The sequence below is a fragment of the Cottoperca gobio genome, chromosome 1, assembly GCF_900634415.1.
Source record: "Cottoperca gobio chromosome 1, fCotGob3.1, whole genome shotgun sequence".
Taxonomy (NCBI): domain Eukaryota; kingdom Metazoa; phylum Chordata; class Actinopteri; order Perciformes; family Bovichtidae; genus Cottoperca; species Cottoperca gobio.
In genome coordinates, this window is record NC_041355.1 from 12,877,985 (window position 1) to 12,893,050 (window position 15,066).

The following is a 15,066-nucleotide window of genomic DNA, read 5'->3' on the forward strand; positions in this document are numbered from 1 at the left end:
GTGCCAGTGTATTTAAGTCATTTAACAAATCTTATTTAAAAGTTTGATGGCTACAATCTGATTTCTTCATTCAGCAGAATAATGTCAGAACTCAAAGTTTGCTTTAAAAGATGATGTCTCAGTCATTCGTAGCCTGTTCTATATGATGAAGAGGGCTTAAGAAATGTCAGACTTAGTGTTTGTCTGATGTTGTTGTGGTTTGTATGTTGACCTCAATGGAAACACATGACGGGACGTGACACATAAGGTCTGTGTGTTGTTATCCTTGGTGATTAACTGCAGTGCAACCATAGTGTACTTTTAATCATCATATCAAATCAATGAATCAAGACGAAGGTATGTTGGCTATCTATTTGCTAGAGAAGTTACACTGACCAAATAAGGCAAAGCTTGCAAACTGGTGGTTTTGAACTGGGGTATGTATTCTTTTAAAGGCCCATACTCAAACCTCACGTCCTGTTATTTAGAAAAATGGCTGAAGATGTTAATACCACAGAATCGGCCAAAAATTATGTGAACTGACAGAATGTTTTATGTTGACGTGAAGTTAAAGTGAGATAATTGTCTTGAAAAAAAATCTGAAGTCTGTTAATTGTTGCTTTTATTGAATATTTGTTTGCAAATCACGCTTGCAACGAATACCTCAGCAACACATGAAACTGCTTTACAACAATCAGTATGAAGTTTGATTGTACAGCACAAATTTTGACTCATATGCAGTAGTCAATAGTATATGTACACATCATATAGACAAGAAAAAAACTATAACAGCAAAAAGACGGAGCAAAAAACAAGAATTATCACAATATATGAAAACATATTATTCAGTAACTTTCTGATAGTGATAGACAATGACAATTATTAACCTTTATCATCATCATCATCATCATCACCACCAACACCTTTACTATCAGCATTCTCATTTTGGTGTTTACCATTTTTCATATTTGTACCTAATTAACTACATTATGAATATATGGATTATATTAGATTTGTATTAATATATTATGCGAGAGCTCTATACGTGTATGCAAACCCCCCCCCCCCCCTTGTTAAGTAGGTTGTTTGTGACCACATTTAGTCTCTAAACGCTTTCCCACACAACCTTCAATAACATCTGGCCCAGATCTTTCTCTTTTTCAAAAGCTACATTTGTTGGGGAGCCGCAGAAGCAAAATAACTCACTCACTTTCAGATTTGTGCTGATTCTGTACCATTCTCTTAATCATAATTCATTTTGCATCTCTTCCCTGTTCATCATATAGTTTTAGCACTCTGTTTTGTTTGTTGCCTAACTTTTCTTTGTTATTTATTTGGTTAAAATCCCTACAAGCGCAGGCAAATACAGTAATGTCTAGTAATACAGTGTGTCTTCTCAATGGCATAACAATGTTTGTTGTTTAATTGTTTATGTCTATAAACCTCTTTTTTATAAAAAAAAAAAAAAAAAAAAGTACGAGGCCAGGAAGAACATTATTTATTCTATTACTCGTGATAAAGTAGTCAAAATATAACCAATAAAAGCACCAAACACACACATTTTAAGGTTCAAATATTGATAATCAGTACTAATAAAGAATACTTTTAGTGATACTTTCACAGCAATGAAACACACAAGAGACTTAATAACCCAGTGTTTAGCTCTTAAGCATGTATTTTTATTTATTTATGGAAATTACAAACAGTCAAGAAAGTAAACCACCAAGCCAATAACATTTGATGCAAAACAATGCTAATCTAGATCATACGGGCTCGACAATGACCGCTCTTGAGCAGGGCGAAGGCCGCTCTTGGTCATAACTTCATACACGTAATCATTGGAGACCTGCTGAACACTTCTTCTTCTGCAGATCCTTTGTTTCACCTGTTGGCAGGGAAATATGGATGTAGAGATCGTCTGATAGTACGAAGGTGTGTACAGATATCAGAAAATTACAGTCAGTATGTTTAAGACCTTTTTAAGATCATATTTAGACAAATTGAAGACAAATTGAAGACAAATTGAAGACAAATTGAAGACAAATTGAATGGGCAAATGTTAACAGTAGACACTTTTAAAAGATTTTTTAATGTTGGATCCAAAATCAGATTATAATCAGTTAATAGGAGGCAACTCAAGGGCTCTGGCTCTATAACTGTGTCAGGGGTCACACTAGTTTTCCTCTAGGATGAAGGAAAAAGCAATTTAAATATAAACAAGACTTCTTCATATTGCACATATGAAGAAGTCTTGTTTATATTTAAATTGCTTTTTCCTTCATCCTAGAATGATGATTTTTCCATGGAGGTAACGTAATACAAGGATTGGAGTTCTTTCTGCAGGTAAGTAAAGTGGATAAGGGTAAGCAGAATTGTGTGTAGTCTGTATAAACGTGAGTATATTGGGGGCAGTTATGTTGGATTTGTTAGAGGAAAAGCATTTTTGGCCAAAAGAAATATAAGCAAGTAGGACCAGATAAAAGTTTCATGTTAGAATAATAAAATATTTAGGAGACTTTAAGTCACTTTAAATGTAAGAATCTGAAGAGTATACTAACATGTGAACCACTTTTATTATGGTTCACATGCCGTCAGTGCACTTTACTTAATCACATTTTATTTTATTCATATAGCCCAATATCACAAATTATACATTTCTTTCAGAGGGCTTTACAGTCGGTACAGGATATGGCACCTTATGTCCTTAGACCCTCCCCAAAAGAAACCCCACAATTAAATGGAAGAAAACTCAAGGAGAGCAACTGAGGAGAGATCCCTCTCCCAGGACGGACAGACGTGCGATAGATGGCGTGTGTACAAAATAGTACAAAAATAGTGTACAAAGTATAATTACAATGAAAAATGAATTACCGGTAGTAGAAATGATTGAAAAAAATGTTTTCTTCATGATGAAGTGTTTCAAGCATAACCAAGTGAGAAGTCAGTAAGGTGGTGAGGAGATATATTCAAGGAAACGTCTCCCACCGAGAGACCTTATTTTATCATGAGACAATGTTAGAAGAAATGTGCACCCACATCCTGCAGACAGGAGCCCTCTCTATGGTGTTCTATGTATTTAGCAGATATCAAAGAGGTAGCTCATTTGTTTACAGGGTTTAGGTATACTTGGTAGGGTGCTGTGTGATAGACTGATACATGTGTACATACAGATCCATCTGTCATTGACTTTCCACAAAAGGTTACTCGGTGAAGGAGATTAGGAGCTAAATGTTTCTCATGTATAGAGAAAAATGGTGATATATATGGTGTAAATACAAACATAATGGTCTCATAAAGAATAACTACAGTGTAGAACTTTGTAGAGCGAATAATATTTTATATCTAATATAATATATATCTCAAATATTTTAGTCCATGCACATAGCGGTGTGTAAGGAGATCTGAACTCACCCTCGGGAGGATCAGCAGGACGAAGATCATGGTTACCAGCGTGCTGATGATGCAGGCGGCGATGATGATTACCACAAGAGGAGGACTTTTCTCGCTGGTAAGGGCACAAGGCACTTGTGCTGATATGGAACATGGTGCCACTCCTGTGTGAAATGATGAAAAGGCAAACCTGGGTTACACCAAATAAAATGTCTTCAGCACAACTAAAAGTATATTTTTTTTACTTCTAATTCTAATCTATTCTATAGACCCGATGGACACTAAATATTATCTTTGTCAACAGACAAGCGCAAAGGAAATGTCTCACACTAAGTAACAGACATTGTCCACCAGTGGTGTAGTATTCAGAAGTATTTATTAATAAGATCCTTCACTTTATGAAAGTACCACTGTAGTGTTATCAGCTAAAGGTAATTGTTTTATCATATGCTATCTATTTGTATCTAGCGTGTAAGTATATCATATTTTTTGTTTTGCTTGTTGACCCCAACTGACCCCAAAACATAAGTAATGTCACTATGTAGGATAACATACGGTACATTTCTTTGTCTTCATCATTTCTGTATTTTGTCACCTTCAAAGGATTAGCACTTCAATACTTTTCTACATATTGGCTTTTTGTAAACTCAGAAGAAAAGGTAAAGAACATGTTTACACATAGAGCAGTGGGGACAACACAACATGAATGTTAACCCATTGTACTGTATATACTGTGTTGAGTATCTTTACTAATGAAAAGACGTACCTCTTATAAAAAGTGTGTGGACGCTGCATTGGACTTCATCTGGAAATATTTGGAAGACACAGCTGTAGAAACCAGAGTCATTCACGGTCAGCTGGCTGATAGTGATAGTGTTGCTCTCCAGAGATCCGTTTGTCTGAATCCTGTTTAAGAATGTAACTCCAGGGGTGATTTTGTCAGTCGAATGTTGACACGGGTGATAATACAGCACTTGTTTCTGCTTCGCATGATACTGATTCAGATACAGATACATCCCATCATACTTTTTCTTGCCGCTGGGACATCCTGCGGAGGAACACCTCAAGGTGACGTTCTCGCCAGACTCTCGCCACATTGCATCGTTACCTGTCATAAAAGAGAAAAACTGTTTAAATTCCACAAAGTAGAAGCACATTTCTGCAAGCAGCAACTGAAACTATTTCTGCACAGTTTCAAAAGTATTCTTCTCAGCTGGTCTCGTGAACATCGTTGCATGCAGACTTCAATTACAGTCGAAGGTTCTTTAAATGTTTTAAGAAAAGTAAATGGTCATACCTGCATTGGCAGAAACACAGAGTAACAGTGTGAACCAACAGAGACGCATCATCTCGGCGCACTAACTGCATCCTGTCTTTGTCTCTTACATATAGGCTCACTGACAGGAAGGCGAGCAGCTTCATTTGATTTCAGTCATTTCCTCATGTTCCTTTAGCTTGACTACAATGCTGTGATGTTGAAAACAAGACAATGAAAATGTGTAGATGAAAGGTAAAGGCTTTACAACTCCTTTAAGTTGAAAAATGTGACAAAGGTTTAAAAATGAGATAAATCACACAACAAATGTGAAAGGAAAGATGCATTTATGTGGCTTTTGCTTGTCTCACTAACCAAATATATATATATATTTATATATATTATTTATTTGATTTAGCCTACCCACATTTGTATTAATGGGGTGAACAAAATAATATTAAATAACTGTCAATATAAAGCAAAGTGATTCAGCAGCACAACAAAAATAAATGACCAAGAAACATTATATTAACATTATAAGCTTCATTAGGGTAAGATTTATTGCAAAGTTGTTGCGTTAGACTGCATTAGTTTAAGCTTGGTGTTCCTAATATACTGGCAACTGGGTGTATATACTTGTACTATCTTTGTGAAACTTGCTTAATTTGTTGTTGACACTCTCAGAGACATTGATTCAGTTTTAAGGCCAAAGTTCATCGTGCTGTGAAAAAAGTATTCTGTGAACTTTTGTGAATTCTGCACAATATTTATATTTGCTTGTGACCAGACAAACATTTTAGTGCACAACAAAGTTTATGCTGGATGCATTTTGCTTCGTCTCTATTTTACTTCTCGTTCCACAAGGGTGCGTTCTGTCTCCCCTCCTGTTTGAATGAGTTCAAATACAATAGCAAAGAAGTTCAGATATGCTGAGGACATGGCCCTGGTTACCTGCCTGCAGGACAGTAACAGTCCTTCCTACTCTGGGCACGTCGTCGACTACCTTACCACCTCGTTCGACTCCAGCTTCTTTGACCTTAATGTGAGTAAGACCGAGGAGCTGTGTCTGGGAGGTAGGATGGGAGCAGTAAGTGGAGCAGGTCACTCACTTTAAACTCACCTTTCAGATCATCGCAGGCTACAATTGCAGCATCTACACAACCGGGAAATAACCAAAAAGGCAACCCAGAGCTATAATGACGCTATCCACCCACCCACCTCGTCCACTCATCACTCCAGCTGCTGCCATCTAGCAGGAGACTTAAGGTCCAACTGGCCAGGAAAAATTGGCACAAAACGTTGTTTGTGCAATGTGGCCATCCGAAACAGAGACATATTAAAATAACTCCCTCCAGCCCCTCACACACGCACACACACACACACACACACACACACACACACACACACACACACACACACACACACACACACACACACACACACACACACACACACACAGTCCATGACCATTGCAGCTGTTGCAAATGTAATTGTATATAGTATAGCTGCCCTTTACTGTATTTTATGTATTCCGACCTACTGTCTGTTTTAATCTGTGTTGCCAAAATGGCAAAAAGAAAATGCCATGTCATGTAATGTAGACAATTAAGATTTCTTATCTTTATAAACACGCACATAGGTCATTAATGATCTGAAAAGAATACAGCAAAAGGAAGAATATATATATATAAACAGTCCCATATTTCAAGAATGAAAAAGATGATATTTATCAATATTAAATAAAAGGCACTTTTGATGACTTCTAAACATTTATTTGTTTCACTTATATGCATATGCAATCTCAACAAAAAGTTCACTTACCTGCTGCTTTTGTAGATTTGTAGAACCACAAGGTGTTGATCATTACAGTATGCTGGTGTGGCCTAACAACATGATGTAATGTTATTTGTCCAATAGATGGCAGGATTGAGATACATAAAGGTTCTCAAGATCTGAATTCTGCAATATTCATCTTAAATCTGGATCAAAATGATCTGATATTATAAAATGTGATATATTGTATTTAATGATACAAAAAAACCCAACAACAAATAAGACAGTTGAGTCTTTAAAAAAAGTCAGAAAGTGCAGGTTTGAAAGTATCACAGTAAACAATTGATCGCCAGCCAACAGCTACACATCTGTGACAACAACTTGATAACGCAGCTAGGATTTCTTAATTTATTTTCAATTTTAAAGAGAAAGTGGAGCAGGGAAGGAGAACGGCTCTTGCGTGTTGATACACTTCTCTGTTATTAAATGAGCTCATCAATAAACTATCCGACACGTCTGGAGAAGGTAATGTGTTGCAGACACAGATGATGATGTCATCAAATCTGTGTTCATCTGAAACTGAGGGGAACGACCAGAAAAAAGACATCGCTTTTTATCATGTCTATCAGTGGTGGGCCGTCAGGGCCAGCAAGGCCTTCTCTGCTGGCCTAAACATCATCAGAATATACATTTAATTTTTATATATTTTTTCCACAAATATGTATTAAATTATTCCCCATAGTCTATTCTCTTAATTGGAGGGCTGGCCCTTATGTTAGAGCTTTTATCCAATCATACTTCAGCCATGATGTGTTGCCAGGGTCCAAGAGATCTGCCCTGAGGCCTTCAGAATCAACTGTCGCTTACAGTGTAATGTACCTGTAATGTGTTTTACATTTACCTGTAATGTGTTTTACATTTACCTGTAATGTGCTTACATTTACCTGTAATGTGCTTTACATTTACCTGTAATGTGCTTTACATTTACCTGTAATGTGCTTTACATTTACCTGTAATGTGCTTTACATTTACCTGTAATGTGCTTTACATTTACCTGTAATGTGCTTTACATGTACCTGTAATGTGTTTTACATTTACCTGTAATGTGCTTTACATGTACCTGTAATGTGCTTTACATTTACCTGTAATGTGCTTTACATTTACCTGTAATGTGCTTTTACATTTACCTGTAATGTGTTTACATTTACCTGTAATGTGCTTTACATTTACCTGTAATGTGCTTTACATTTACCTGTAATGTGCTTTACATGTACCTGTAATGTGCTTTACATTTACCTGTAATGTGCTTTACATTTACCTGTAATGTGCTTTACATTTACCTGTAATGTGCCTGTAATGTGCTTTACATTTACCTGTAATGTGCTTTACATGTACCTGTAATGTGCTTTACATGTACCTGTAATGTGCTTTACATTTACCTGTAATGTGCTTTACATTTACCTGTAATGTGCTTTACATGTACCTGTAATGTAATGTGCTTTACATGTACCTGTAAAGTGCTTTACATTTACCTGTAATGTGCTTTACATGTACCTGTAATGTGCTTTACATTTACCTGTAATGTGCTTTACATGTACCTGTAATGTGCTTTACATGTACCTGTAATGTGCTTTACATGTACCTGTAATGTGCTTTACATTTACCTGTAATGTGCTTTACATGTACCTGTAATGTGCTTTACATTTACCTGTAATGTGCTTTACATTTACCTGTAATGTGCTTTACATGTACCTGTAATGTGCTTTACATGTACCTGTAATGTGCTTTACATTTACCTGTAATGTGCTTTACATGTACCTGTAATGTGCTTTACATTTACCTGTAATGTGCTTTTCATTTACCTGTAATGTGCTTTACATTTACCTGTAATGTGCTTTACATGTACCTGTAATGTGCTTTACATTTACCTGTAATGTGCTTTACATGTACCTGTAATGTGCTTTACATTTACCTGTAATGTGCTTTACATTTACCTGTAATGTGTTTTACATTTACCTGTAATGTGCTTTACATGTACCTGTAATGTGCTTTACATTTACCTGTAATGTGCTTTACATGTACCTGTAATGTGCTTTACATGTACCTGTAATGTGCTTTACATTTACCTGTAATGTGCTTTACATTTACCTGTAATGTGCTTTACATTTACCTGTAATGTGCTTTACATGTACCTGTAATGTGCTTTACATGTACCTGTAATGTGCTTTACATGTACCTGTAATGTGCTTTACATGTACCTGTAATGTGCTTTACATGTACCTGTAATGTGCTTTACATGTACCTGTAATGTGCTTTACATGTACAGTACCTGTAATGTGCTTTACATGTACCTGTAATGTGCTTTACATGTACCTGTAATGTGCTTTACATTTACCTGTAATGTGCTTTACATTTACCTGTAATGTACTTTACATGTACCTGTAATGTGCTTTACATTTACCTGTAATGTGCTTTACATTTACCTGTAATGTGCTTTACATGTACCTGTAATGTGCTTTACATTTACCTGTAATGTGCTTTTCATTTACCTGTAATGTGCTTTACATTTACCTGTAATGTGCTTTACATGTACCTGTAATGTGCTTTACATGTACCTGTAATGTGCTTTTCATTTACCTGTAATGTGCTTTACATTTACCTGTAATGTGCTTTACATTTACCTGTAATGTGCTTTACATTTACCTGTAATGTGCTTTTCATTTACCTGTAATGTGCTTTACATGTACCTGTAATGTGCTTTACATGTACCTGTAATGTGCTTTACATGTACCTGTAATGTGCTTTTCATTTACCTGTAATGTGCTTTACATTTACCTGTAATGTGCTTTTCATTTACCTGTAATGTGCTTTACATTTACCTGTAATGTGCTTTACATGTACCTGTAATGTGCTTTACATTTACCTGTAATGTGCTTTACATGTACCTGTAATGTGCTTTACATTTACCTGTAATGTGCTTTACATTTACCTGTAATGTGCTTTACATGTACCTGTAATGTGCTTTACATTTACCTGTAATGTGCTTTACATTTACATATGAAGTTTGTTTTGTTATTTGTATAAGTTGAGATAATTGTACCTTTGTTAAGTTTTGCAAAAATGTGTTAATTTACAATAAAACAAAATCACACTACATGCACTGGATGCAGCGTTTACATTTTTTGTATGTCGTGTCTAATGAATGCTCTGTAGGTTTTTCTATTTTGACTGGAAAAGTGCATGATGTGAAAGCATTGTTTGATTTGTGCCAGAGGAGTCTGTGGTTCTGTGAATGTAGCTTGAGTTTTATGTTCAAAGTTTTGAGAAAATGGGTGAAGGTTTCAAGAAATGTGTTTTAGCAATCGTAAAAAACTGTAACACACGGTCACAGTTTTTCCACCAAGTGCTGCAACATTCAAGGACTTTAAAGGAGCAGTCCACGTTTTACATCACAGCTAGAAACAAAACACAATAAACAAGATAAAGATGAATTTGCCTGATAGCATTATTTATTTATTGTAAAAGGTTCTATGGATAAAATGATAACATTGCTATCTTGGATTACTTTCTCCACATTTATAGTGCAGTGAAAATCTAATATTGAGACAGTCCGATCACAAACTGTGTCTCAAAATAAAATCACTTTTTTTCCCATTCAAACAGCAAAAAGCCCCAAAAAACGAATATTTCAACACAAAACGTTGTTCAGACATTTTGTAGTGAAAAAGCAAACAGAGTAAAATGAAGACACCAGTCAGACCACTTAAAACCATTGAACCTGTATGTGTGTACCAACAAGTATTACGTTTCATAAATATAAATCACAGGTCAGATAAAGTCCTCATGAGCCTCGTGTGAAGGCTCTTCAATTAGATGAAATCTGATTTCAGTGTTTCCTGCACTGATCTGTGATTTTAATCTTAAACTCTTTCACACCGTTAAATAAACATAAACATTATTATTATATATTTCCTGTTGCAGTGTATGTGAATGACATCAGCTGACAGGAAGTAAGACAATAAAACAATAATGCATAACATACAGAGCAAAGTGTTAATATACAACATACTTAATAATTATTAATAATTATAATAATAATAAGTTGTTTGGGTCGTTGGCAAACAACACATTCTGTCGTTTGTTTTAAAAATACTATTTGAAATCAATAAAACATGAATTGATCAGCTTCAGTGTAGTATACATCTTAAACAGAGAGCAGTACTTTATATACTTGTACATCATTGTATTTATACATATACTCAGTATTTATTCAGAGACGCAGACACATTCAACTTTGTTTTGATTGTTTATTTGGAACATGAGGTGAGTTAGACGGAGGAGGTGAGGTAGAAGCAGGACGCCTGCAGTAGAGGGGGGAGGGAGGTGTGGTAGAGGGAGGAAGGAGGTGAGGAAGGAGTTACTGGGAGGAAGGAGATGATTTATTTTTCATGTCCTTCTTTTCCATTTTGTTTTTCATTCTTTCTAGCTCTTGGTCTCTTTCCTCAGTTCTGCGAGAAAAGAGACCTCTACTCTTCTTCTTCTGCTTGAGGCAGATGTCCTCCAGAAGTCTTTTCTCATCCTCTGCCTCTCTTTCTTTGGTCTCCCAACTCTCTTGTTTGTCTGCCAGGTCGTCCTCCATCTCTTTGATCTTTCTCAGCATCACCTGTTCTGCTGTCTTCCAACTCTGGTGTTGGATGGCCAAGTTTGTCAACTTGGTCTCCAGTTCGTTCCTGTTGTTTTCCCACAGTTGGACTTGTACAGCCAGGTTTTTATTGAGCCCATCCTCCAGATGGTCGTACTCTACTTTCCAACCTTTGTTTGTCTGGAGGAGTTCAGTCTCTGTTGCCTGCAGCTGAATGGTGGTCTTTGAGAACTTGGCCTCCAGTTCGTTCTTCTCCAGCTCCATCTGGTCGATTTCTGTCTTCCAACTCTTTCTATCCTCTGCCTTCTCCATAATGAACTGTTCCTCTAGTTCTTGTTTCTCCAGTTTCATCTGGTCGACTTCTGTCTTCCAACTCTTTCTTAACTCTTCCATCTTTATACTGAACTTTTCCTCCAGTTCCTTCTCCAGTTTCAGAACAGTGTTCTGGCTCTCGGAGGTTGCCTCGTTGGAGTTAGAGATTTGAGAATCTTCCTGGGATTGGAGACTTTCCTTCAGATTGTCTATTACTATATCTTGCTCAGAGATGGTTCTACACATGTTTGAGCGAATGCCATCAAACCGTTGCTTTAGGTCAGTAGTCTCTCTCCGCATGTTTAGAAGACGCTCTTCAAGTTTTCTTGCTCTGTCCTTTCCTTTACAGCAGGGGTCTCAAACTCAATTTACCTGGGGGCCGCTGGAGGTAGATTCTGGGTGAGGCTGGGCCACATCAAATATTCCACAAAAAAAGGGTTTCTATTATGCCAAAAAAAAGTACAACTGATCCAATCTTCTCAATCTTTAATAATAACAGTTCAGAACATGAACGGTTCTTCAGAACATATGCTTCTCTAACCTACTCCTTGCTGCCAGAGACCTGGCAGCGCTTCCTCTTACACAGCAGAGCCACATTTGGCTTGAGGGAGGAAGCAATTGAGACCCTCAGTATGGCTTGAAGATGTTCATCAGTAAGTTTGGAACTGTACTTTGACTTATTAAAGTTCATGGTGGAGAAGAGCTTTTCACACAGATATGTGCTCCCAAAAAGGCACATGGTCTTCTTGAACATCCTGGAAAGCTCAGGGAAGGTGGGGGGCAATTCTCTCAAAAATTGTCCAAGCTTGTCTGCTTTTCCACTCACCTCCCTGAACTTGGCTTTGAGTTCAGAATTGCACTGCTGGTCAATGAGCTCCATTTGAAGCACAGGAGGGGCATCTTGCACATCGAAGGAGAAGGGGTCAGCAAACATTTGAAAATTGGCTCTGTGTGTCTTGAAGTCTGCAAACCTGTGATCAAATTCCTCCTGTAGCTTTACAATGGCATCAGCATACTTCTCACCACTGAATGGTGTGCCCACATCCATGAGTGCCTTGCATGCTGGGAAATGGCAGAGGTTTGTCTGAGAGAGCTGGGCTTTCCATAACACAAGTTTTGTGGAGAATGCTCTGACGTTGTCATAGGCAGCACTGACAAGCTGCCCCTGGCCTTGTAATTTCTTGTTCAGTACATTCAGCTCCTGTGTGATGTCAACAAGAAAAGCTAAGTCCATGAGCCATTTGGGATCACTTATCACAGGAACAGCCATCCCATCCTTCTCCATGAAGGCTTTCACTTCTGCTCTCAACTCAAAGAACCTCTTCAAGACGTTTCCCCTGCTGAGTCAACGTACCTCGGTGAAGTAGAGCACATCCTCATATGCTGACTCTATTTCCTCCAAAAAGGCACGGAACTGGCGATGCTTTAAGCCCCTGGATCTGATGTGGTTGATGCATTTCACAACAACAGACATCATATTGATGATGTTGCTTAACTGAGCCTTCTTTTCCGGACAGACTATACTTGCAGCCTGTAACATACACTTTTTGATGAACTCGCCGTCTTTGAATGGCTTTCCCGCCTTAGCAATCATCTCACTCACCACGTAGCTAGCTTCGACTGCCGTATCGCTCTCTTTGCTTGCTTTCTTGAAAAGATCTTGTTGCCTCAGTAGACAAGTTTTAAGATTGGCGACCCGGTCCTCTCTCTCATCTCCCTGGTATTTTGCATACTCCTCAGCATGTCTAGTTGAGTAGTGACGTCTGATGTTGTATTCCTTGTGCACCGCAACTTTCTCTGTGCATATAAGACACGTCGGGATGCCCCTGTGCTCAACAAAAAAATATTCCGTCTCCCACTTTTCCTGAAATTCTCTGTGCTCGTCGCCAACCTTTCTCTTCACGGCAGGTTTTGAGAAAGACATGACGGGCTGGGTGACACAAAAAAACATTGCTGTCACAAGCCTGAGCTATGGTAGCCTATAAGTGATTAAAACAAATATAAAACACCCAAGGAAACGACTCGCGGGAGAAAACGCGCGGGCCACACTAACACTAAACTTTGATGTCAAGTAGGGGGCCACAAAATATCGTCCAGCGGGCCGCAATTGGCCCGCGGGCCGCAAGTCTGAGACCCCTGCTTTACAAACACTGTGACAGAACTCTGTCCTTTTGTGCTGGTATGCTTTATCAAAGTTCTCCAGGCCGTAGATCCTTCCATCTCTACAGTGGATTTCACGGTAGGCCAATTCTACTAGATTTGGGGGGTAATAGATCTCTGTTTGACGGCGCTGATAGCCACCACGATATCTTCCATGGTTGCTTCTTTGATCCATGGTCAGACACTGTCTGTAGCAGACACTGTCTGCTTGAAGAAGACTTTTGTTTTCTAGAAAAAAATTGGTAGTCTTTAAAAAGACTGTTGTTGTAAAAATAAAAACTGAAAGTCTTTGAAAAGACTGTTCAACAATATTGTTTCTGATGAAACTGGACTGGATAATAATGCTAAGATACGATAATGCTGCAATGCGATCAAGGGTTGAGGGAGGGAATTAATATATCAAGGAGCACTTTCAGACACCACTTGACGATGATGTCATTTGGTTCTGGTTCTGTTTGTGATGTCACTGACACCAACATTCCGACAGCTTGTTTTTTTTTCTCTTGTTTTTTTTCAAATTTTAATAGAATTTTGTGATAATTTGCAAAACAAAATGCTAATTAATTCTTGTTTCCAGTTGGTTCCTATTACAGATAAGCACTAGGTAAAGCCTTAGCATTGCGGGAAAAGAAGATATATACTAACAGTATATAAAGTCATTAAAATGAGCTCCAGCTTTACCAGCTGCAACAATAATTATAATACAATAATATAATACATAATATTCTGCATAATGAGTCATTTTAAGTTTGGTACTTTAAGTATATTCTAATACCTTTACTGTTCCACCACTTGCTGTTTTTATGTCACTTTATATTAAATATTGTGGGGTTATGGACGGTTTGGTCGCACAAAAAAAGAAATTTAAAAACAATTTAAAACTGATGGAAATAAAAAATATATTTTCTGACTTCTGGCTAAATTATGAATAAATTAATTGAAAAACCTTATGAAAACAATCAGTGATTGTAGTCCCACAAAACCTCCCTTTTACTGTTCTAAGGAGGTTTTGCAGCACAGAGAACTGTCTGCATGCTCAACCACCAACGTCTGCTTTCTATTTATATATGTATGTATATATACATACATACAGACATACATATATATATATCTATGAGTTTGACCCCCCGGTCTACTGCTTGCTTTGTGCAGTTTCTCCTCTGCTCGGTTTTGCGAAGGGCGGGGCTCCGCCCCCTACACACACACACACACACACACGTGTGAACACACCTTAACCTACAGCCAGAGACAGAGCGGAGGAAAGGAGAGGGGAGAACTAAAAACAAATCCGCTGCTAAATGTGTTACTTTAAAATTACACAATATAATTATTTATTACTTGTTAATCATGTTAAAAAATGTCAGCTCAAAATTGTCTGCGAGCCATAGGTTCCCGACCCCTGGTGTAGGACATCACTGAAGGCCTAGGTGTGAAATGCACGGCCAGCCACTGATGTCTATACATGTGCGCTACAAATATCCACTAACAATAACTGCCATGTCTGAAATATAATCTACACGAGTGCACAGCAAAAATTACAAAACAAAGAACAAAA

At 37.6% G+C, this 15,066-nt stretch overlaps 1 protein-coding gene across 1 annotated transcript; it reads right to left on the reverse strand.

Annotated features, from left to right (window-relative positions):
• Window positions 1–1,732: 1,732 nt before the first annotated feature.
• On the reverse strand, window positions 1,733–4,718 carry LOC115007442 (uncharacterized). The gene is made up of 4 exons (XM_029430315.1): window positions 4,667–4,718; window positions 4,136–4,477; window positions 3,391–3,533; window positions 1,733–1,864 (listed from the first exon to the last, which is right to left on the reverse strand). Exons 1-4 carry the CDS (start codon window positions 4,716–4,718, stop codon window positions 1,733–1,735), a joined length of 669 nt encoding a protein of 222 aa, XP_029286175.1.
• Between the last annotated feature and the right edge of the window lie 10,348 nt (window positions 4,719–15,066).

What these genes read in the sequence shown, in the direction of transcription:
- LOC115007442 (XM_029430315.1), bottom strand. Translation starts at nt 4,718, where the DNA reads ATGATGCGTCTCTGTTGGTTCACACTGTTACTCTGTGTTTCTGCCAAT. An exon ending in CCACACACTTTTTATAAGAG is followed by an intron (nt 3,534 to 4,135) that starts GTACGTCTTTTC and finishes CATTTCACACAG; the next exon opens with GAGTGGCACCATGTTCCATA. An exon ending in TCCTGCTGATCCTCCCGAGG is followed by an intron (nt 1,865 to 3,390) that starts GTGAGTTCAGAT and finishes CCCTGCCAACAG; the next exon opens with GTGAAACAAAGGATCTGCAG.